This window comes from Pantherophis guttatus, chromosome 15, assembly GCF_059756535.1.
Source record: "Pantherophis guttatus breed Tessera chromosome 15, ASM5975653v1, whole genome shotgun sequence".
Lineage (NCBI taxonomy): Eukaryota > Metazoa > Chordata > Lepidosauria > Squamata > Colubridae > Pantherophis > Pantherophis guttatus.
This window is the reverse complement of record NC_142077.1, coordinates 14680020-14702897: the sequence shown is the minus strand read 5'-3', so window position 1 is coordinate 14702897 and position 22878 is coordinate 14680020. Positions and strand designations below refer to the sequence as shown.

The following is a 22878-nucleotide window of genomic DNA, read 5'->3' as shown; positions in this document are numbered from 1 at the left end:
AAGCAAGTACAACTGATTCCACCACTACTTTAAATAAAACTCATTATCCAAGTGATAAATTGAGGATTGAACTGAGGGAGGAAAATAATCTGCAGCCCTTTCAGCTTTTTTTCAGACCCCCTTTTGAGTCTCTTTCACAAAATCAGACCAAAGAGAGAATCCATGGAAATCAAAATCATTCAGAAAATTAGACATATTCCCCAATATAGGAAGAAATGAAAGATTAAAAACAGAAAAGGAGAGTGCTAGAATGGAGGGAGTGCAACTCCATCACCCTGAATGACTTACTGATCACGGAAAACAAACTGAAGAGAAGGAGCGACGTTGAAAGGCAACTTTGTACGCAATCTTTCCGTTCCAGTGGTGACTATACTGATTAGATGGTCTCCTGGGCTGTAGTAGCTCTGTGGTTGTTTTCCATCCTGGTTCTCCAAACTCAACGGGCATTTCATTCTCAGCTTCCCAGAGACTGGATGGGACAAAAGCAGCATCAGAAGCAGAAGCAGGAGGTCCATAATTCATGGGGTAAATCGATGAATCCCTTTCCTGTTTCTAAAGAAGAATTAGAAGAATCAAAGGACTCTCACAAGATGGAATATGATCCAGATGCTTTACTGATTCAAACACAGAGAAACACTCAGCTTCATCTGAAAAGGAAAGAGACATACATTCAAGAGCACAGACTCTGCCTGTCCCAAAACTCCATATTTCTCTGTCCAAACTCTCCCCTGGAGGATTCAGCCCAACAGCAGAGCTGAAACTTTTATCACAGTTCTCCCTCTCAGGAGGGATCCCTGGATAATTCAACTAGTTCTTGGACTTGGAGATTGTTGGGAAATTCTCTGGAGGGAAATGAAAGGGAAATAATCCCCATGTGATTCAAAATAACAGAAGCAGAGATGGAATTAAATCCATCATCTAGAATTGAGAGTTTTGGGAGCTCCATGCAGGGAATACATGGCATCTGTGGCTGAAATAACAAATAAATCTGATATTTGTTTGCCTAGTGGTGAAAGACAAAACTCCAGGGGCCAGTTAATGCCAGAGCCTGCCACAGATCTGAAATAGCTGCCAGCTGAGTTGGAACCAAAATTTACTTTATTTTGAAAGCTAATGCTCAAGGGCATCGCAGAAAAGGGCTGATGCAATAGTGCAGCCAGTCTCTAAGAACAAAATCAACTTTAGTGAAAAACTAGTTTTTAGAACTTTGCAGAGTTAAAAAAAATCACAGGGAGAGGGAGAGGGAAAGGGGTGGGGAGAGAGGGAGAGAAGTTAGAGAAAGTCAAGTGAAAAGAGATGGAGAAATTAAGGCTGCCTCTGTCTCCATGTGGGGAGGGGAGGAAGGGAGGGAGGGAAGAAAGGAGGGAAGGGGAGCTCAGGACCCTCGTGTTGCAGATGGAAAGCTGATCTGCAAAATCCAACTTCTATCTTCTGAGACCTGGGAAGGGGGGAGACCATATCCCATGTTGCTCAGCCACCTCTTTCCACGCATGGGGCACTCAGGGGGGAAAGCAAAGCCCAGACCCACGGAGAAAGCCCAGGATGGCCAGGAAGGAGGAGGGGATCTGGGACCTTCCTGGGAAGAGACTAACCTGGTTTATGGATCCCAGGGTTGAATGTTGGGGGGACGCAGCCCCCGGGGTTTCTCCAGCCTGGCTTGGGCTCCGTGTCTTTCCAGGAGAGGCTCCTGTGCGGGAGAAGCCATGCAGGTGTCAGACATGCCCCAACTCCATTTTCATAGAGAAAGGTACTTTTACTGAGTATGAACTGAATGCAGCCAAAGGAAAGCAAGGTCTGAAGCAAAAGGCACAAAAATTACATATAGAAAGCACCCCCAAAGCCTTCCCCCCACTGTCCAGCATAAATCATCCAATCCACAATTCCCCAGGGGTCAAGTGGGTGCAATGTCTGGTGGTGCCATCCTTCTGCTATGCCACGGCAGTTGACTTTGAGTTGTTATCAGCTTCAAAGAAATGCTAAAGCAAAGTTTCTCTCTTCTTCTTCACCAGCCCCCTCCCCAAGAATTCCAATAGCTGCCCCCTCCCCCCGTTTCATGGCAGCCGAGCAAGCAATGAAAAAGCGGAGGCTGACATTCGGCCCTCCTGCAGAAGAGATATTATTCCTATAAGAAAACCAAAATGACAGAAAACAGATAATTACAGAATTAAAAGCATGACAATAAGAAATAGATTAAGGTTTATCAGGATATTTGGGGGGCCGGAAGCTGATGCCGCTGCGAGATGGACGGGAATTTCTGGGGCTCCAGAATTCCTGCCGATGACTCCACTGGCTGGACGGTCCATCTCGGACCCCACAGTCTAGTTTTGACTGTAGTAGTGGAGAGCACATCCTGTGGATCCCAGGGGACATCGCAAAGTCCCTGGTTCTTTTTCTGGCATCGGAGCAGCAGTCCCTGAGGCTGCCAAGGCTGGGGCAGTTTCAGGAAGAGAGAAAGGAATGACAGCGAATCAGCTCGGTGAGAGAATCTTTACTTCTTCAAATGATACAAAGAACACCCTAAAGGAAAAAGATTTTTGAAGCTGGAGATAGAGAGTAAGAGAGGAGAAGCGGAATGATCTGGGAAAAGTTTTTCTTTTAACACCCAATTATCTAATTTGAAAGACTTAATTGTTTCACTTTCACTATAGCCCGGGACTGGACTGAGAAGTGAGAAGATTAGCATTGCTAATTTTTTAAACTCTGCCTTTTTAAAAGAAAACAATTGAAGAGATTGGTTTGACTGCTTAGACGGACACTTTTTTCTTTTTTTTCTTTTTCTTTCCTTTTCCTTTTTCTCCCTTTGTAATTCTGTATTAATTTTAAACAGAAAAGACCTAGACTTTAAAATAATAAAATATTTAAAATAGGGAAGTTAGGAGAGTGTTTAATACTGCCACCTACTGGAAAAGATATTTGGTTTCCATGTTTTTTTAAGTTACAGCTCAGAGATACACTGTAGCCATAATATAAGGGACTCTGTACGATCATTCTTTTTCCTACAGACTTTGATCTTTTTTAAAATCTGTTTTTAGTTTCTGTTTTCTATTCTTGTTCTCTCAAAGTTTTAATTTTTCTTTCGTTTTTAAATATATCTTTTAAACGTTGCTTTATTTTCTCCATCTTGTCTCTCCTTCTGATTCTGGGCTTCATCTGAGCAGGATTTCCTAAAAGAAAGCAGATTTCGCATTCAAACCCTCCAGTTCTCAGGGAAGACAAAAATCCCGCCTCTTTAGTGGCTGCTTCTATTCCCAACCCCTTCATCATGACTATGGTGACCAGACATCCCGCTTTTGGCAGGACAGTCCCGATTTTTAGCAATTTGTCCCGCGTCCCGCAGCGTTTTAAAAAAGTCCCAATTTTTGGAAAGAATGCAGGACAAGCTAGGGAATGGTGGGAGAACGGGACGGGAATATACAGTTTTCACTTACCCTCACCCTCTGCCTCTGTTGGATCGCTGGTCCCCGTTCGCTTACCGCGCCCACCCCCAATCTATTGCTGAGTCCTAGCTGATGGCTAGAGGGAAAAAAACTGTTTAAATTCTTGCCGCAGGGCTTAAAAAGGGCCGCCCTACAGCTGATCAGTATTAAAAGAAAACAAATGAGTAGACTGGTGCCTGCAAAAATAGAAAAAACAGCCCCTTTCAGCTTCAGCATAGGTTAATTACCATAAATTGATTTGATCAGCCTCCCGACTCTCAGCTGATTTGATCTCAGCTGTTTTGCAGAGGGCTCTGTTGCTAGCTAGCTGCAAAGAGGTAAATTGCTGGAGCAGATTTTTTTTCCCCTAGCTATGCTGAAAAAGTGAAACTGAAAGTAAAGAGGGTCTTTGCTGCAACATGACAAAATGAGGCAGAGAGAGATTTCTTTTTCTTTTTCTTTTTCCTGACCAAAAAAGGTAGGTGCAAAACTGCAAACAATGGGAAATTTAGGGCAAAAGAGGAGGTTCAAGATTTTAAAACACAAAAGAAAAAACGCTCTATTTAACTAGGGAATTGTAATAATTGAGATACTATTAATTGTATATTGTGTTGAAAGCAGAAATGGTTAAGTTGTGGTTTGAAGGAATATATGGGGGAAATTATTTGGTTTATTATTATTGGTAAATATAATTAATTTGTAAGAAATTGGATTGCATGGAAATAATTGGAATATTCATGTTCATATTGATTAATATACAAAAAAGATAGTTATATAACTAATTGATTTATATTAAAATGTTGAATTTGTATTAAACAACTGTATTACATAATTACATAATTAACCAATGTGAGGATGGATATAAAAATAGATGACAATGGGAAGGGGTATAATATAGAATAGAAGAGAAAAATTGAATTTGATTAAGATTAGAGATGAGGATGAAGGGTAATATTGTTTTTTTAAAAAATAGATGAGGAATAAATATGGCAAAAAGGAAATATAGAAATTGTAAATTTAATTGAAATGACTAAACACTGTTTAAATTTGTGAACCGGCCAAATACTCTGTTCAAAGAAAATACATTGTATGTATGTGTGTTTCTAATTATTGCTATTTATTCATATTTGTTCTCTTTTATTCTTTAAAGTTTAACAATTCATTCCTTATCTTAATATCTTTCTATTTGTTTGGGGTTGCCTTTCTTCCATTTTTTTTTTTTTTATTGTATAGCAATCTTTCTCCTCAAACCTACCACCTCTCTCTTTTCTTTCCTTCTTACTTTCTCTTCCTCCCCCTCTTCTTCTCCTCCCTACTTCCTCTTCCTTTCTCCTTCTCCTCCTCTCTTCCTCCCTCTCTTACCCTCACTCCTACTCTAATTTCCCTTCCCTTCCTTCATCCCTCTCTATTTCTGTATCCTTTTATGCATATGGACTACTCAGAGGGCTGAAAAAATTATTTCTGACTGGTCCTCGCACTTTTGACCAGTCCTCGAACTTACGACTGTCCTCACATTTTACATTTTTGCCCTATCTTGTCACTATGGTGAAGAGAAGCAGTTGTGAAATGAGTGACACGGTTGTTAAGAATGCTACAATGGGCATAAATGATGACCAGTCATAAGTGCGAAGACCGGTCAAAAGTGCGAGGACCTGTCAGAAATCACTTTTTTCAGCCCTCTGGGTAGTCCTTTTGTGCATATGGACTACTCAGAGGGCTGAAAAAGTTATTTTTGACTGGTCCTCACACTTTTGACCAGTCCTCGAACTTACGACTGTCCTCACATTTTACATTTTTGCCCTATCTTGTCACCATGGTGAAGAGAAGCAGTTGTGAAATGAGTGACACGGTTGTTAAGAATGCTACAATGGGCATAAATGTGAGGATGGTTATAAGTGTGAGGACCAGTCAAAAGTGCGAGGACCTGTCAGAAATGCCTTTTTTCAGCCCTCTGAGTAGTCCCTATAGTATACACATAGCCATGGCCACCCAGTCACATGACCTCCAAGCCACACCCATAAAATAAGCCACGCCCACAGAACTGGTAGTAAAAAAAATTTAACCCCCCCCCTCCCGGTCAATGGTGTCCCTCTTTACCAATGTTAAAATCTGATCACCTTAGTCATGACAACCCTGTAGCCAATCAAATGGGGGGAAGAGACGGTTGCCTGGGAGCTTCCCTGCCCTCAGCCTGATGGAGAAGAGGCTGAAGAAGCCAAGCCAAGTGGGGGGGACGGTCAAATAAAGAGCAAAATTCAGAGCTTTGGGAGGGATGAGAAAGAGGCAAAACCTCCCAGAATTGCAGAGGGAGGGGGGCTTAAGCCCCTTCCCCAGAAAAGGCTGCAATGAAGAGGCTCTCCTCAGCTGGGGGCTCTGGAGGGGCCACAGAGGACCCCCATCTTCCTCAGAGTCACAGAGGGTCCCCTCCAGGGTGAGGTTGGCTGCCTTTTCCTCCTGGGCAACCCCGGATCCCCCTTGGAAGACCCAGCCCTGCATGGCTTCTCCCCCACAAGAGCCTCTCCTGGAAAGTCACGGAACCCAAGCGAGGCTGGAGAAACCCCGGGGGCTGCGTCTCCCCCCCAACATTCAACCCTGGGACCCATAAACCATATTAGTCTCTTCCCAGGAATGCCCCAGATCCCCTCCTCCTCTATGGCCAGCCTGGGCTTTCTCCATGGGTCTGGGCTTTGCTTTGCCCTGGGTGCCCCATGCATGGAAAGAGGTGGCTGAGCAACATGGGATATGGTCTCCCCCCTTCCCAGGACTCAGAACATGGAACCTGGAGATCTGCTTCCCTTCCCCAACATGAGGCTCCCCAGCTTCCTTCTCCCTAGAGGGGCTCTCCACTCAGCCGGATAGAGTCCTGTCTGGGATTCCTGCAAGAGTCCCCTTGTCTGGCCTCTGCATGGAAAAGGCTGGCAGGGGAACATGGGACATGGGCTTCTGCATTCCCAGGTCTCTGAAGATGGAAGTTGGATTTTGAAGATCAGCTTTCCATCTGCAACACGAGGGTCCTGAGCTCCCCTTCCCTCCCTCCCTCCCCTCCCCACATGAGGTGAGAGGCAGCCTTGATTTCTCCATCTCTTTTCACTATTTTTTCTAACTTCTCTCTCTCTCCCTTCCTCCCTCCCTCCCACCCTCTCTCTCTCTCTGATTTTTTAAACTGCAAAGTTCGAAAAACTAGTTTTTCATTAAAGTTGATTTTGTTCTTGGAGTCTGGCCACACTATTGCATCAGCCCTTTTGTGCGATGCCCTTGAGCATTAGCTTTCAAAATAAAGTAAATTTTGGTTCCAACTCAGCTGGCAGCTATTTCAGATCTATGGCAGGCTCCGGAATTAACTGGCCCCTGGAGTTTTCTCTTTCATCACTAGGCAAACAAATATCAGATTTATTTGTTATTTCAGCCACAGATGCCATATATCCGTGCATGGAGCTCCCAAAACTCTCAATTCTAGATGACTGATTTAATTCCATCTCTGCCCCTGTTATTATGAATCACATGGGGATTATTTCCCTTTCATTTCCCTCCAGAGAATTTCCCAACAATCTCCAAGTCCAAGAACTACTTGAATTATCCAGGGATCCCTACTGAGAGGGAGAATTATGGTAAAAGTTTCAGCTCTGCTCTTTGGCCGAATCCTCCAGGGGAGACTTTGGGCAGAGAAATATGGAGGTTTGGGACAGGCAGAGTCTGTGCTCTTGAATCTACGTCTCTCTCCTTTTCAGGTGAAGCTGAGTGTTTCTCTGTGTTTGAATCAGGAAAGCAACTAGATCATATTCCATCTTGTGAGACTCCTTTGAATTCTTCCAATTCTTCTTTAGAAACAAGAAAGGGATTCACAGATTCACGCCATGAATTATGGACCTCCTGCTTCTGCCTCTGATGCTGCTTTTGTCCCATCCAGTCTCTGGGAAGCTGGGAATGAAATGCCCGCTGAGTTTGGAGAACCAGGATGGAAAACCACGGAGCTTTTACAGACCAGGAGACCATCTGATCAGTATAGTCACCAGTGGAAATAAAATATTGCGTACAAAGTTGCTTTTCAACGTGGCTCCTTCTCTTCAGTTTGTTTTCCATGATCCGTAAGTCATTCAGGATGATGGAGTTGCTGTCCCTCCATTCTAACACCCTCCTTCTTTTCTGTTTTTTATTTTTCATTTCTTCCTATATTGGGGAATATGTCTAATTTCCTGAATAATTTTGATTTCCATGGCTTCTCTCTTTGGTCTGATTTTGTGAAAGAGACTCAAAAAGGGGTCTGAAAAAAAGGTGAAAGGCCTGCAGATTACTTTCATCTCTCTGTTCAATCCTTAATTTGTCACTTGAATAATGAATTTTATTTAAATTAGTGGTGGAATCAGTTGTAGTTGCCGTACCTCAGCCCATTCCCATATTTGTGTAACTGATCTTTGCTTTTGGATCAATGTTGGTTTAAGGCTCAGTAGACTTGTGGAGGATTATATATATTACATATAACAAAAGTATTTGTTGTGGCTGTTGATTATAATAACTTTTTTTTCAATAGGACTTTTAATGAATTTTCTTATTGCTTAATATTAATTTTCAACATTCAACTGGTCAACAAGAATTCCCATCTCTTGCACAATCTCACACTTGGCTACAACATCCATAACAATTATTTGAGCACTTTCCACACTTCAGATGCCTTGATGGACATGCTCTCCACTGGAGAAGCCAATGTCCCCAACTACAGCTGTGGAAGGAAGGAGAACCTCCTAGCTCTTCTTGATGGAGCCAGGAGGGAGATCTCCATCCAGATGTCAACATTAGGAGGCACCTACAAAGTCTCACAGGTTTGTGTGTGTGTTTCTCCTTCTGGTAAAGTGAGGGGTGGGTGGTGGTGGGTGAGCAATAGATGCAATCATGTCTTCTCCATGAAATTCAAGAGCTGCTTTTCTCCAAGTTAGCAAAAATGTCAATATTTTACCCCATTATCTTCATGTTGAGATTAATCATAAAAGGCCTGAAATGCAAGCAATACATTCCCTGGAGAAGACTTTCTACCAACTATTTAACTGATCAAAAAATATCCCTGGTTCTTGGGGCCTCTATTGGCATCTTCATTTTCACACATAAATAATGCCTGCCATATGCACTCAGATTGAAGTTGGCAATAGTAGCATTTTATTCATCTGAAAAGTGGAATAAAAATTACTCTAGCAATTATAGGCCAAATAGACTAGCAGATACTGTGGCTAAAATTTATGTCATGATCCTCTTAGGTAAGCTTGAGAAAAATTCATTCCTTGCAGAAGGTTTTAGGTAGAGTCCTAGTGGACAATCGCTTAAATATGAGCCAGCAGCAGCTAAAAAATCTAATTCAGTCCTAGGTTGCATTAACAGAGGGATAAAATCAACATCACATGAAGTATTGGTACCATATTATAATGCCTTGGCAAGACCACACTTGGAATAGTGCATCCAGTATTAGTCTCCATATTACAAAAAAGATGTAGAGACTCTGGAAAGAATGCAGAAAAGATGATTCAGGGACTGGAGACTAAAACATATGAGGAACAGTTGCAGGAATTCAGTATGTCTAGTCTAGTGAAAAGGACTAAGGGTGACATCATAGCAATGTACCAATATTTGGGGGGCTGCCACAGAGAAGAGGAGGTCCACCTATTTTCCAAAGTACTAGAAGGCAAGACAAGAAACAATGGAGGGAAACTAATCAAGGAGAGAAACAATCTAGAACTAAGGAGAAATTTCCTAATGGTGAGGAATGGAACGTCTCCCCTTCAGAAATTGTGGGTGGTCCATCACTGGAGGCTTTTAAGAAGAGACTGGACAGCCACTTGTCTGGAACAGTATAGATAGATACAGATTAAGAGAGTTGGAAGGGACCTTGTAGGTCATCTAGTCCAAGCAGACCCTACACCATTTCTGACAGATGACGGTCCAGCCTCTTCTTGAAAGCTTCCAGTGATGAAGCTCCCACAACTTCTGAAGGCAACTTTATCTCTTTATTTCCAGGTTGAATCTCTCCTTGTTCAGTTTCCATCCATTATTCCTTGTCTGGCCTTTGTCTGGCCTTTGGGTGCTTTGGAAAATAGCTTGACCACCTCCTCTCCATGGCAGCCCCTCAAATATTGGAAGACTGCTATCATGTCTCTCCTGGTCCTTCTCTTCACTAGACCAGCCATGCCCAGTTCCTGCAACCGTTCATTGTATGTTTTAGCCTCCAGTCCCATAATCCTCTTGGTTGCTCTTCTCTGCACTTTTTCTAGAGTCTCAACGTCTTTTTTATAGTGTGGTGACCAAAACTGGATGCAGTATTCTAGGTGTGGTCTTACTAGGGCTTTATAGGGTGGTATTAGTTCCTCTCTTGATCTTGATTGTATCCCTCTGTTAATGCAATTTAGGATTGCATTGGCTTTTTTGGCTGCCGCTGCACACTCTTCACTCATATTTAAGTGGTTGTCCACGAAGACTCCAGGATCCCTCTCACAGTTACTGCTATTATGCCTGGTTTACTGCTTGAACGGGGTTGGACTAGAAGACCTCCAAGGTCCCTTCCAACCCTTTTATTTTGTTATAAGTTCTGTTATAGGTACACATGTTTAGCCTGCTAAATTCCTATTGGAATACACTGATTTACACAGATAATGTGATATTCTCATACTTACACATTGTATTGTATAGACTTGGATTGTTTTGTCTTAATAATTATCTGATAATTTATAAAGCAAGTTCAAAAGTTATGGTCTTTGTGAAATGACATCCTAGCCATAGACGGTCAGCCATTAGAGCAAGTAACACCTTTCCTTACCTGGGGTTGTTTTCTCTGAGCCTGAATCTTGGCTCCCTCATCATCCAAGGAGCTCAGTTAGAGAAAGGGCAGGAGTGAAAGTGGTGCTTAAATGAAAACCTCACAGCTCTCCAGCTTCCTCAGCCCCAATGATTAAAGTATAGGAGGCCCAGTTTCCCCCCATGTTCTTCCATCAATCTGATGTTTGGGGCTCCAGAGAGAAACCACCAGCAGAACCAACCCAATCTCAGCCTCTGAGGAGGATCTTGGGGTGGGTAAAAGGACTCCAGCTGCTGCCCTCAGAGCTGATTTGGGAATTTCCACAATTTCTGCTTTGTCTAAATTCAGAAAATATGGGCAGTGGCATAAAATTCAATCTATGGAAACTGACAGAGTCTGAAAATTGTGGCTGTTGGAACAGACAAAACTTCAATTAAAGACCAAACTTGGATTGTGCAACTGACAAATCTTATTAGGCTTTGAGGTCTGCCTGTTTCTTGTAGAAAACTGGAGAAAGAAGTTAAAAAATTTCCTCCAGAAAGAATCTGGGATATAGAAGCAAAAAAAGATGCAGCAATTCTCAAAAATTATAATAGGCCCTTTATTGGAATAGAATACTCCAGTTGGCATTTTCACGTGTTAATCTAATTGTGATCAATTGTAGGGGTGATACAGTAATATGATTGACATTTTTATTGTTTTTTAATTTGCTTATTATTTTCCATTATTATGATACAATCTTGCTAATATTCTGTCTTTAATATTTTAAATAATTTCTGATTAACAAACTATTCTAATACATTCAGGGGAATCAGGTTGCATTTATTAAAATCTAATATTTTGGACTTGATCTGATTTCAAATGTAACACAGCATTCCTCATTGCTTTTTCAGATCAGTCTTAAATCTGCTTCAGAGGCTCTGAGTGATAAAAGTCAATTTCCCTTTTTCCACCGGATGAATCCCAAAGAAGGGATCCAGTACCCAGCAATTGTCCACCTGCTCCTCCATTTCAGATGGACCCTGATTGGCCTCTTTGCTTCAGACACAGAAAATGGAGAGAATTTCATGAGGACTTTCCCTCCTGTGCTTGTCAGGAATGGAATTTGTGTTGTTATATCACAACTGTTCTCAACAACTGGATACACAAGAGCATCCCTCAGGGATTCCCTCTCTAAGTGGAGACAAGTCAACGTCTTTGTTCACTTCATAGAAAATGTTTCCATTTTGGAGAGAATTCTTCCTTTCCATGAAACATTTGTGCGTCTGCCAGGACCCACTGAAGGGAACATCTGGATCCTCACAAATTTTTTTGGATATACAATGAACAAACATAGACTTCTCAAATACATCCATAGTATTTGGAACTTTGGTTATCTGCCAAAAAAAAGGCCAAAGGATTCTGCCTTTGAACCCAATTTCTTTGTGGAAAAAGAGTTTCAAGATTATTATTTCCACTGTTCTCTTTCAAAGAACGTCTTTTCTGTCAAAGGCCGCAGAAGATGCATCCAGAAAGCCCCACTGGAGACCCAGGAGAAAAGGAACAGAAGACGGATCCCAAATCACTACCATGATTACAGTTTCATGAAGACTCTGGCCCAGGCCTTGAATGTCGCTTATTCCTCCAGATCGAGGAGGAGAAGGAAGGAGGGAGAAAAGAGTTTGGGGTCTCCAAGGCTGCAGCCGTGGCAGGTATGGGGGTCCTGATCTGGATCCATTAATCTTAGATCCTTTGGAGGAGGAATCCAGAGGAGAAGGAGGGGAACCACCTGAACAGATCTGTCCAATTCAATTACTCAGGAAATAATGGTTCCAAAGAGTAGACACCATGGCATTTTAATATTACACACTGCTAATTTGAAAATGCTTTATTCTTTTTAAAATGAATTCCTGTATTTGTGGGTTTGTGATAAGCATGGTGGAATTTCCCCTTTGTTCCGTCCCCACTGCAGGTGGGTCTGTGTGCAGCTCAACAGGCAGCTAAACCCCTCTATTCTCCTCCAGTGAAAGGGAGCCTGGGGTGGATCTGGGTGTTTCATTGGGAGAAAAGGGCATGGAGAAACTGAGGAAATGCAAAGAGTGAAAATATAAATATAAATAGGCGATAGGCAGCATTAACTAACAGCCAACAAAGAAGCAGCTGGAAACTCTCCAGCGATGATCCGTGTGAGGGAAGGAGGCCGTCTCTGGATGACCATGTGTCTCGGTCAAACCGGCTGCTTCCGTCTCTTCCAAAGGCTGACAGAAAAGGGAGTCTGGCTTCAGACCATACAGTTAGGCTTATCTGCCCCTGGCCACTAGGTGGGGCTAGAGCAACAACTGCACAATAGAGGAGACCCTGAGGCCATCTAGCCCAACCCCTCCTCTCTGCAGTAATCCCAGTTAAAGCTTCTCTGACTGATGGCTGCTCAGTCTTTGCACTCAGACGATCCATGAAGATGAGACTGAACTTCTCTGCTTCACTGGCTCTGCTCTGAAACAAGTCATCCTTTTATCATATTTTTTTCTCTCATTCAGCTAAAATCTCTCTTGTAACTGAATTCATTTTTCTGTGTTTGACCCTCTGGAATAATAGTGAGCAGATCTTACATTCATGTTTAACGTGTGTCAGTGATTGGAAGAGGGCTGCATCCTCCCTTCTCCAACCGAGAGATTGTGTCAGTTGGAAAAGGGGCTCCCAGACTCCTCCTGATCTTCAGCTCTTCTTGTTGTTCTCTTTCCTCAAGGCTAAGAGCAGCTCCTTTGATCTCTTCCTTGGCTTATTTCTCTTTCCCTGAAGTTCACACGTAGATTTTCTCCTCCAAGAGTGGTGCCTGCAAGGGGACCTGGTCCTTGAGTTGGGGTCTCCCCAAACCACAACGTTCACTTCCTGAGATTCTTATGGCTGCATTTGCCTTCTTTCCATGAACATCTCCTTTTTGACTCAGATTCTGTTTCCAGTTACCATATTTTTCGGAGTATAAGTCATACCTTTTTCCCCCCTAGGTGGGAGACCTAAATAGATTCTACTGAGCTGGAGCTACAAAAAACTTTGGTTACGTAGGGAAAACCTTGCTAGGAGAAAAACACACATAAACCCTACGAAGAAGTAAGAAAATTGGTATTGTACCTTTACAGGGAGGATACATAAGATATGGGTGTGGCCTACTGATGAAAGCAAACAAGCTAGAAATGGATCTATTTAGGTCTCCCACCTAGCAGTAAGAGCTTGCTAGCTGTTAGAAAAGAAAAAAAGCCCAGAATCGAGTGGATGTGATTCTACTGAGCTGGAGCTACAAAAAACCTTGGTTATGTAGGGAAAACCTGGCTAGAAGAAAAACACACATAAACCCTACGAAGAAGTAAGAAAATTTATATATATAAATTTATATATATATGTAGGGGTTAATCCTTGACATATCAATTGTCCCTCCCACTGACTCCTCCTTACCTTTGACTCCTCCTTCTGTGTATATATACTGATGTTCTGGACTGCGAGCTTAGCTTGCCTGATGTTCTCCTGTGATAGAAACCAAGAAATAAATACTGTTTAAACTCTCATGACTTGCATCCTGATTATTGAGCCTATATAAAAGAAATAATAGCAACAGATTGGTAGCAGAGGATGGTTTGAAGGCCCAACCAATCCAAAGATGCAAGAAACTCCAAAGCTGGATGAAGGTAAAAGAAGACCTATCACCAGATCACTCAAAAAAAGAATAGCAGCTCAACTAACTCCTACAGAAACCACATTGAAAGAAAAGGCGGAGAAAGACGAGAGATTTTCCAATACTGAGATACTGCCAGACATCATGGAACAACAAACCAAAAATGAAGATACTCCCTCAATCATCAAAAAAGAGGATGACATGAAAAAGAAAATAATTAAACTGATAGAAGAAATCCCGAATGATCCAAATCTGTTAGCAAAACTCCACAATCTCATAGAAAATCACGGAGCAGCGACAGATGAGGAGGAAGATGAATCCAGCCGAGATGAAGAAAGCGAGGTAGGAAAACCAAATACTAACTGTATAACTGACGATGAAGCCGGCGACAATTTCGCGCCTTTTTCATGGAGGCCATCTTGCATGACAAACTCATTAAAGATGGCCGACCAGCAGCCAATGGGATTTCAAAATTAGAATCCCAAGGTGGGAAGCGGGGCCTATGAAAAAAACACCTACCAAACAACAGAAACAAACGATAAACTATTAAAGGATGATTCATCTAGCCCGCCTTTCACGCTAGAAATAAATAATGCCATGCGAGTATTAACCGCGGCATTTGGAAAAAAACTAAAATTACCAGACCCACAGCCAGATGATCAGAGAAAACCCACTAAACCTACCTATGACAAACAACAAACTGAATTAAACTACATAAAAGAAGAAGCTGCCACACGCAAAAAGACTTAAAAGCCGCCACCCACCGAAACCAGCTGCCAGGCGCACTCGTGAACCGCTCAAGAACCCAGAAATAAAAGATCATGCTCACCGATCAGAAGACATCACGCTGAGCAGTCAATGTATCCCGATGTTGATGATCCAGACCAGGCCCAGTTCTGCAGCCGCGCAGAGGAACAGAGCCGCCGGACCCTCTGCGATGACTTCGCTGACCAGCAGAGCAGCAGGAATGCCCCGGCGACTCGAATGACCTCCCAGGCGACCATCGACTACCTGAGGCCTCCCAGAGTCGAGGCAGAAGAACATCCTGATGAATGGGGCCTTCTCCCGAGAGCCGCGAGCACAGGATCCTTCCTCGGTGACTGCTGGAGAAAAATGAGCTCCGAGAATGCGCAGAACATCTCTACAAGAAAAAAATGAAGAAAGCATAGACACAAGTCGGTACAGATATACCTCTAGCATTCCAACACCATATTGTGAGTTCGCTAAAGACCTAAACCATAGACAGCGACAGACTGTAAGTAATTCTTCACACAACCCAGGGGCTTTACCAGCAGACTTTATAAAATTAAAACTAGATGGATCAAACTTATTGGAATGGAGTCAACAGCTCCAAGTCATATATTTAAGAGAAAACATGTTATTTTTTATTAATGATCCTCCCAGCAAACCCTGGACTTTTGAACTGGACTGTTTACATCATAAGGCTTATTATATTCTCATTGCCACTATATCACCTAGCATTTACCCTAGCATTGAACACAACTTAACTGTTTCTGAAATATTTCAAAAATTGTTTAACTTGTTTCACAGTAAGAGTGTTGCCACAACAACCAGGATTTCTAGGGAGTTTCACTCTGCCAGGCTAAAAAGTGGAACACCCATGAGTGAACATATTTTAAATTTAATTGCCACAAGAGCTGAGCTTAGTCAAAGAGGGGAAAATATTTCAGAGGGGAGCTTAAAGAGTATAATAATCAACTCATTAGATTCTACTTGGGATAACTACATAACCCTGTTAGACAGTCTCAGTTTGGAGAACCTATCATTGGAAACACTTACAAACAAACTCATCTCAGAGGATAATCTGAGAAGGGAACGTTCCATGAACCACAGGGAAAGTAGGACTACAAAGAAGGTAGAGTTCCAAAGCAGAGGTAGATATGCACTTGAGTGTCAGATATTGCGGTTCAAAGAACCATTATATGAGAGACTGTCCAAAACATACAAGAAATAGGGACCAATCATATCGCAGGGAGAGGTCAGATAGAAGAGTTAACTTCTCAGACAGACATTCACCAGATTACAGATATAAATGTAGAGACTCACCCATCACAAAAGATAGAAAACGTTACAGAGACAATTATAAGGAGGATAGACATGGATCATTATATGGACTAGGGGATAACAAACCCACACAAACAGAATCAAGTAACACATGGCTCATTGACTCTGGAGCCACTAACCATACCACCAATAATAAGGAACTTCTCAATGATTTCATGGAAAAGAATTACCATGTTAAGGTGGCTAATCAAGACAAAGTCTTAGTGAAAGGGATAGGCAACACACACATCAAAGGCATAGGGAAAATAGAGGGGGTATTGTTTATTCCTGAAATCCCACATAACATATTAGCTACCCTTAAATTAAGTGAAGAAAAAGAGATAGAAATTACATTCAAGAATGGAAAAGTGTATATGACTAAAAACAAAAGGAATATAGGAAATATTGTTACCAAAGAGGGATTGACATACTTTCACCCAAAAGATGACGAAGCAGCACACACAAACATACTGTTAGGAAACAAAAAATATAAGACAAGTATTCATGAAGGTACTGAGTATGACATGAAAAATGACCACACTGATGATAATGTTTCTATTGAGAAAATATCCAATGGTAAGCCAATGCATGATGAATGCGCACATTTATTCCATAGGAAGCTGGGACATGCCAGTTTCCCTGTTATTCAAAAAATGTTAGAATGTTCTGATGATATGAAAGTAAAAAATTGTAAAAATTATTTAGAATGTTCTGTGTGCAAATCTTCAAAACTCAAAAACAAACCTAGGCCAAGAAAGGCCACACGGATCACACATTCAATCTTCCAACTGGTACATATGGACTTAGTTGGTCCCATGAAGCCATCAATTAAGTATAGAAAGAGATATTTCCTGACCATAGTAGATGACTTCAGCAGATATGGCTTCGTATACACACTCAATCAGAAAAACGAAGTGTTTAAAAAAATTAAAGAATTCCACAAAAGAGTAGAGACCCAACATAATATAAAAATCAAGCAAATAATGACAGATAGGGGATCAGAATTTTTGTCAAAAGAATTTTCCAATTGGCTAAGAATGCAGGGAATACTCCATTTCAAATCTTCACCTTTTTCCGCATTCCAGAATGGAGTCGCGAAATGCAAAAATGGTTTATTACAAATCATGGTTAGATGTGTGTTAGATGATGCAGGACTAGAAAAAAATTTTTGGGCCGAAGCACTTACATATTCAAATTACATCATAAATAGATTATAGTCTAGCATAATTGGCAAAACACCTTACGAAATCATGTATGGCAGGAAACCTAAAATTGGTCATCTACATATATTCGGTGTCACTGCTGATGTCTATGTTCCAAAACAATTAAGACGCAAAGGAGAAAAAGTGTCAAAAAGATTAAAATTCATGGGATATGAATCAGGGACCAAAGGGTACCGATTTATAGACAAAAATAATAAATTCATAATATCTGGAATGGCTGTATTCCACGACCATGCATATTGGTCCAAAATACATCTAAATGAATTATGCTCTGAAGTTGAAAACACAATAGACACACATAAAAAACACATACCATATGTGACTGAATTCAAAACACAAAAAATTAACAAACCCAGACACCAAGAGATAACAACTAGAGAATGGAAAAGGAATCACCCCATCATACAAGTAGATACACTAACTAAGAAAGAAGCAAGATATATGCATGATACTGAGGCACCTCCCAATAGACCCATCAGATCCAACAGAAACACAGTACCAAAAAGATTAGAAGACTACATACTATCTATCAATGCATACAATAAACACCCAGTACATATGAGGAAATACTAAAATTACCACAAGAGGAGAAGATCAAGTGGGAACAAGCAATGAAAAGGGAGATGGATAGCTTAAAGGAATTAAATGTATATACATACGCAAAACCACCTGCAGGTAAGACTCCCATTGGAACTAAATGGATATTCAGAATTAAGGAACTAGAAAATAATGAATTTTTATACAAAGCTAGACTAGTGGCTCAAGGGTTCGCGCAACGGTTCCCAGATGATTATGTAGATACGTACTCTCCCACAGTGAGGTCAGAGAGTGTCAAAAGCGCACTAACAATAGCATCCATTCTGAATTTAGAAGTTTACCAGTTTGATGTACAAACTGCTTATTTACATGCTGACCTTGACAAAGAAATATATGTGAGAGCACCCCCCGGAAATAATATACAGAAAGGAGAAATTTGATTATTAAATAAGAGTTTATACGGATTAAAACAATCCGGAAAAAGATGGTATGAGTGTTTGGCAAAGATACTTAGAGAAATGGGTTTTTCAGCCACGTCCGCAGATTTATGCTTCTTTATCAAAAAAGGGGAAAATTCAACAGAATATGTACTCATCTATGTTGATGACATTTTATATTTTGGGCAACACAAACATGGATGTGATGAATTCGCTGAAAAATTGGGGAAACATTTTACGTTGAAAACCTTGGGGAAAGTAAATAAATATCTGGGCATTCAAATTGATAAGACCAAAGGAGGATTCAAATTATCTCAAAAAGAAAAAATATTAGAACTTTTACAAAAATGCAACATGATTGATTCAATAAGAAACAACGTTCTCTGTTTTACAAATTCCTGGATGTTCCCATTCTAGTTTCATCCCTTTCTGGAGAAGAATGAATTTTGGAATATTTCTGACAGAAAACTGTACTTGGACCAAAATGGAGAGATAACAGCAGATCTGGGCATTAAAATCTTCTTGGTTCTCCCCAAGGAGGATGTCAGGAAAGAGACTCTGGCGTATTTTGAGAGACAGAGACTTACTATCAACCAAGATGCTCTTTCACGGCTAAAGTTGCTCAATAAGGTGGGATAAATTTTGCTGTCTTTTCTCTGTTTTCCAAAGCCTGAGGTCCCATTTCAAGTGGGCAAAGCTTGGAGTCTCCAGGGTGGTTGGCCTCCCATGTCAGTTGGTGTCATCTAATGGAAGTTCTTCAAGAGACGGGACCTAAGTGGAGTGGCTTTGCCATGTTTTATGGAAACCTTTCAAGATCTTACTGGTCAGAGGTTTCTTTCTTCATCACAGTTTAATTTCATATTAAAAAATCTAATAGAATAAAAGTTTCTTCAATCTTTTACAATAAACTTTGTTCTCAGTTTTAAGATGAATATATCACCATACTTAAATCTTTTTCCAATTCCATCCCTCAAGACTTTATTAAATGGAAAAGTCCTTTATTGTAATATTAAATTCTGAAAGCAAAAGGGAGGAACTAAAGGAAGAATCTGCCAGTTGTTTTACCTCCTGCATCTGTTTAGAAATAGTCAGAGATTTCATACTTACCTCAGGTTACTGAGGCTACTTATCTCCATCCATTTCTACCTCCATTTTCCATGGACAGAGAGTCCTAACACCTTTCCTTTGCCATTCCTTTTCTTCTGCTCAGTCTCTGTCTCAGTCCAAATGTGTGGAAAGTTGTCGTCCTGGATTTGTCAAGAGGGCTCGAGAAGGAGAGCCAGTTTGCTGCTATGACTGCATTCCTTGTCCGGAGGGGACCTTCTCCACTCAGGAAGGTGGGTCACACAGAGGAAAATGGGAGGCTTTGTGGAACTGGATCCATCCAGAACATTTTCATGAAAGTTAAAAGACAGATTGAAGTTCACCTGGGTTTTTTATTTTTAACCTACACAATTTCTTATCTAAATGGAAGTAAATCAAAAAGACTTGGAAGGAGGGGCTGGGAAGAGATGGGAGGAGGGGGTGGCAGACTGGGCAAGCTTTACTAACAGCAGAGGAAATATCTCTTCTGCTTTTTAATTTGGATATGTGCTGCTAAGTTTACCTTTCTAGGAACATCTGAGATCTTTGAAACTAGATGAATTGGTCAGGTCCACCTTCTGAAAGACCTTGCAATGCATTTTTTATCGGCCTCCCTTGAGGATCACTGAGAAGGTGTCACTGGTCCATAATATGTTGCTGTGGATAGTTATGGGGGAAACTCATTACACAAATAGTCTGCCATACAGATCGATCAATCAATCAACCAAAATAGAGTAGAAGGAACTTTGGAGGTCTTCTAGTCCAGGCCCCTGCTCAAACAGGAGACCCTAAACCATTTCAGACAAGTGACTGTCCAGTCTCTTCTTAAAAACCTCCAATGTTGAAGCACCCACAACTTCTGGAGGCCAGCTGTTCCACTGGCTAATTGCTCTCACTGATAGGAAGTTTCTCCTTAATTCCAGGTTACTTCCAGATGTTACAAAATACTGTAGGTATCCTCCAAGTCCAGGATATTAACTTCCATGTGGCAGGTCTCAGGATGTTTGCCTAAAAAGATTATATGATTCATTATTAACCCCTAATAATGTAGGTTCCTATGAAGATTCTACACATTACACAGGAAATAATTAACATCCTAGAACCTCCCTCAACTTCATATACCTAGCTACATTTTTTAAGAAAAAAAATATCCTTCTTATGTTCTTTTTAGTGAAATAGTAAAGAAATTCTTCTTGGAAAACATCTGTGGTATCAGCTGTTATCCAAAGATGATTTTTCTTGCAAGAGAAAAGGAAAGAATATTAAAGAATTATTGCTTTTTTGTTTTCTCAGATATGGAAAAATGCACCAAGTGTCCAGATGATAAATACCCAAATGAAGCCAGAGTCCAATGTATCCCCAAAATTATAACCTTCTTGTCTTATGAGGAACAACTGGGCATTATCCTGGTCTCTTTTGCCCTACTCTTCTTCCTAAACTCAGGCCTTGTTTTAATAGTATTCATTAAATACCGAGAAACTCCCCTTGTCAAAGCCAACAACCGGGACCTCTCCTACATCCTCCTGGTCTCCCTCCTGCTTTGCTTCTTGTCTCCTTCTCTCTTCATTGGTCAACCAAGGAAAGCTGCCTGTCTTCTCCGACAAACGGTTTTTAGCATCACCTTCTCAGTTGCCGTTTCTTCTCTCTTGGCCAAAACCATCATGGTGGTGCTGGCCTTCCTGGCCACAAAACCAGGAAACCGAGTGAAGAGATGGTTAGGGAAGAGCTTGGCCAACTCTGTAATCCTCTCTTGTTCTGCTGTCCAACTTGTCATCTGCTCCATCTGGCTGGGAGTTTCTGCCCCCTTCCCTGACTCTGACCTCCACTCCCAGCCTGGAGAGATCATCCTGCAATGCAACGAAGGGGCCGTTGTCATGTTCTACGTGACCCTCAGCTACATGGGCTTCCTGGCTGCCATCTGCTTCACGGTGGCTTTCCTGGCCAGGAACCTGCCTGGGGCCTTCAACGAAGCCAAGCTGATCACCTTCAGCATGCTGGTCTTCTGCAGTGTCTGGGTGACTTTTGTGCCCACTTACCTGAGCACCAAAGGGAAATACATGGTGGCTGTGCAGATCTTCTCCATCCTGGCCTCCAGTGCTGGTCTGCTGGGCTGCATCTTCATCCCCAAGTGCTACGTTATCCTTCTGAGGCCAGACCTCAACACAAAGGAGCAGCTCACAGGCAGAACAAATGTAAAAACATGAGATATAACACAAATGTGATATTGAAAGAATTGTTAAAAGTTTCTTTTATTTGAAAAGAGATATTCTTTCCATTTAGATAGTAGGCATGAATCAAAGAAAATCATATGTATATGTTTCAAATTTGGAAATGATTGAATCCTTCACAAAGGAGCAGCTTACAGCCAGAAGAAATGTGTAAATGTGAGACTGAGGAGTTTCAACTTTTAACATTTTCCACAGTCCAAACATAGAAAATGGTCCAAGCTGCTCTGCATGTATGAGTGAGCCAACTATTTTTCGTGAAATAAATAAAGGGTGTGTGGAAGATTATGAGGAGACAAATTTCTTGGAGAAAGGAGAGCATGTTAGCAAGACAGAAATAGAGAAGGAATGTATAGAGCAACGTTGATGCCCTCATTTCTCAGTACATTTCACCCAAACTGCTGTGGCAACGTAACTGAGATATTTCTTTTTGTTTACACAATAATTCTTTCTTGAGGGTAGCAACAATACAAGGCTGGGGTGGTAACTTGAGTCTTGCTAATTCTGAATATTCATGCTTACATCATCTATTAAATGAAATATGAATATGTATGATTGTCATTTTCTCCTCCTTTCCTGGACTGTATAAATATGAGTGCATCCTTCTTTCTGTAAGGTTTCCTCTCACTATTTTCTGGAGGAAAATTTCTCCAATGGACACTGAATAAATAACAACTGCAGTGAGCCTGGATTATTGGGTTTTTTAGGTCCTGTGTTGATTCCGGAGAAACTGGTGTCAGGAGTGGGAGTCACAATCTTCCATCTGCCACCAGGGACAACAGATGGGGCAGCCCTATAGGGAGAGTGTTGTGAGATTGATCCCATAACCCTTCCCACTGCCACATAAAGGCACCGTTTAGGAGTGTGTGTGAGACCACAGTCTGTGTCCAAGTGTCTCTTGCGGCTGTAAAAGTTTGTGGGGTTTTTGTGGTCCCTTCCGTCCCAATTTCTCAGCCTCCCTGGCCCTGCTGTGAGCTCAGCTGAGCGATTGCTGGAGGAGTCCAGGAAGCCAGGGAGAATTTGGCTTTGCAGAGTGAGTGGGACCCTCTGTGTGGAACAATGGAGGATGACCCGGAGGCTTGGTTCAAATACCCATTTTCCTGTTGTCTGAACGGAGGAATTCAGCTGATCCTAGGCAGGGAGGGAAGTGGATGATGGGGCTCAGGCGGACTCTGATTGGGGAAGGAATCTTTCCCAAAGAAACAGGGAAACCCGCTGTGTCCCAGGGCTGGGAGGAGGTCCAGGGCCCTCAATTGTGTTTCCATAGGCCTCAAAAAAAAGGGAGGCTCTGAAATTGGAAGGGATCATACAAAACAACTTTTCCTCCCAGGTGGGAAGAGAAACAGCCCCAGATGTGAATCCAAGGACCCCAATAATCAGCGCAGGGAAGGAAAAGGGGAGGTTGGACAGGAACACTCTCCAATTCCAGACACGGACTGAGTTCAGACAGATCATGATCTGAAGGGGAAACG

At 41.7% G+C, this 22878-nt stretch overlaps 1 protein-coding gene and 1 long non-coding RNA gene across 2 annotated transcripts in view; one reads left to right on the top strand and one right to left on the bottom strand.

The window, feature by feature from the left end:
- Nucleotides 1–21462, top strand: part of LOC148111960 (vomeronasal type-2 receptor 26-like) — a 66677-nt gene extending 45215 nt beyond the window's left edge. The window contains exon 2 of the mRNA XM_087879183.1: nt 20475–21462. Within this exon, the coding sequence (XP_087735309.1) occupies nt 20477–21385 (909 nt within the window). The 5' untranslated portion in view covers nt 20475–20476 and the 3' untranslated portion in view covers nt 21386–21462. The remainder of the gene's footprint in view (nt 1–20474) is intronic.
- LOC148111961 (uncharacterized) lies at nt 1593–15121 on the bottom strand. Its single transcript, XR_015729992.1, has 3 exons — nt 14667–15121; nt 13621–13689; nt 1593–1687 (listed from the first exon to the last, which is right to left on the bottom strand). It is a non-coding gene; the product is annotated as an uncharacterized LOC148111961 (long non-coding RNA).
- Nucleotides 21463–22878: the final 1416 nt, after the last annotated feature.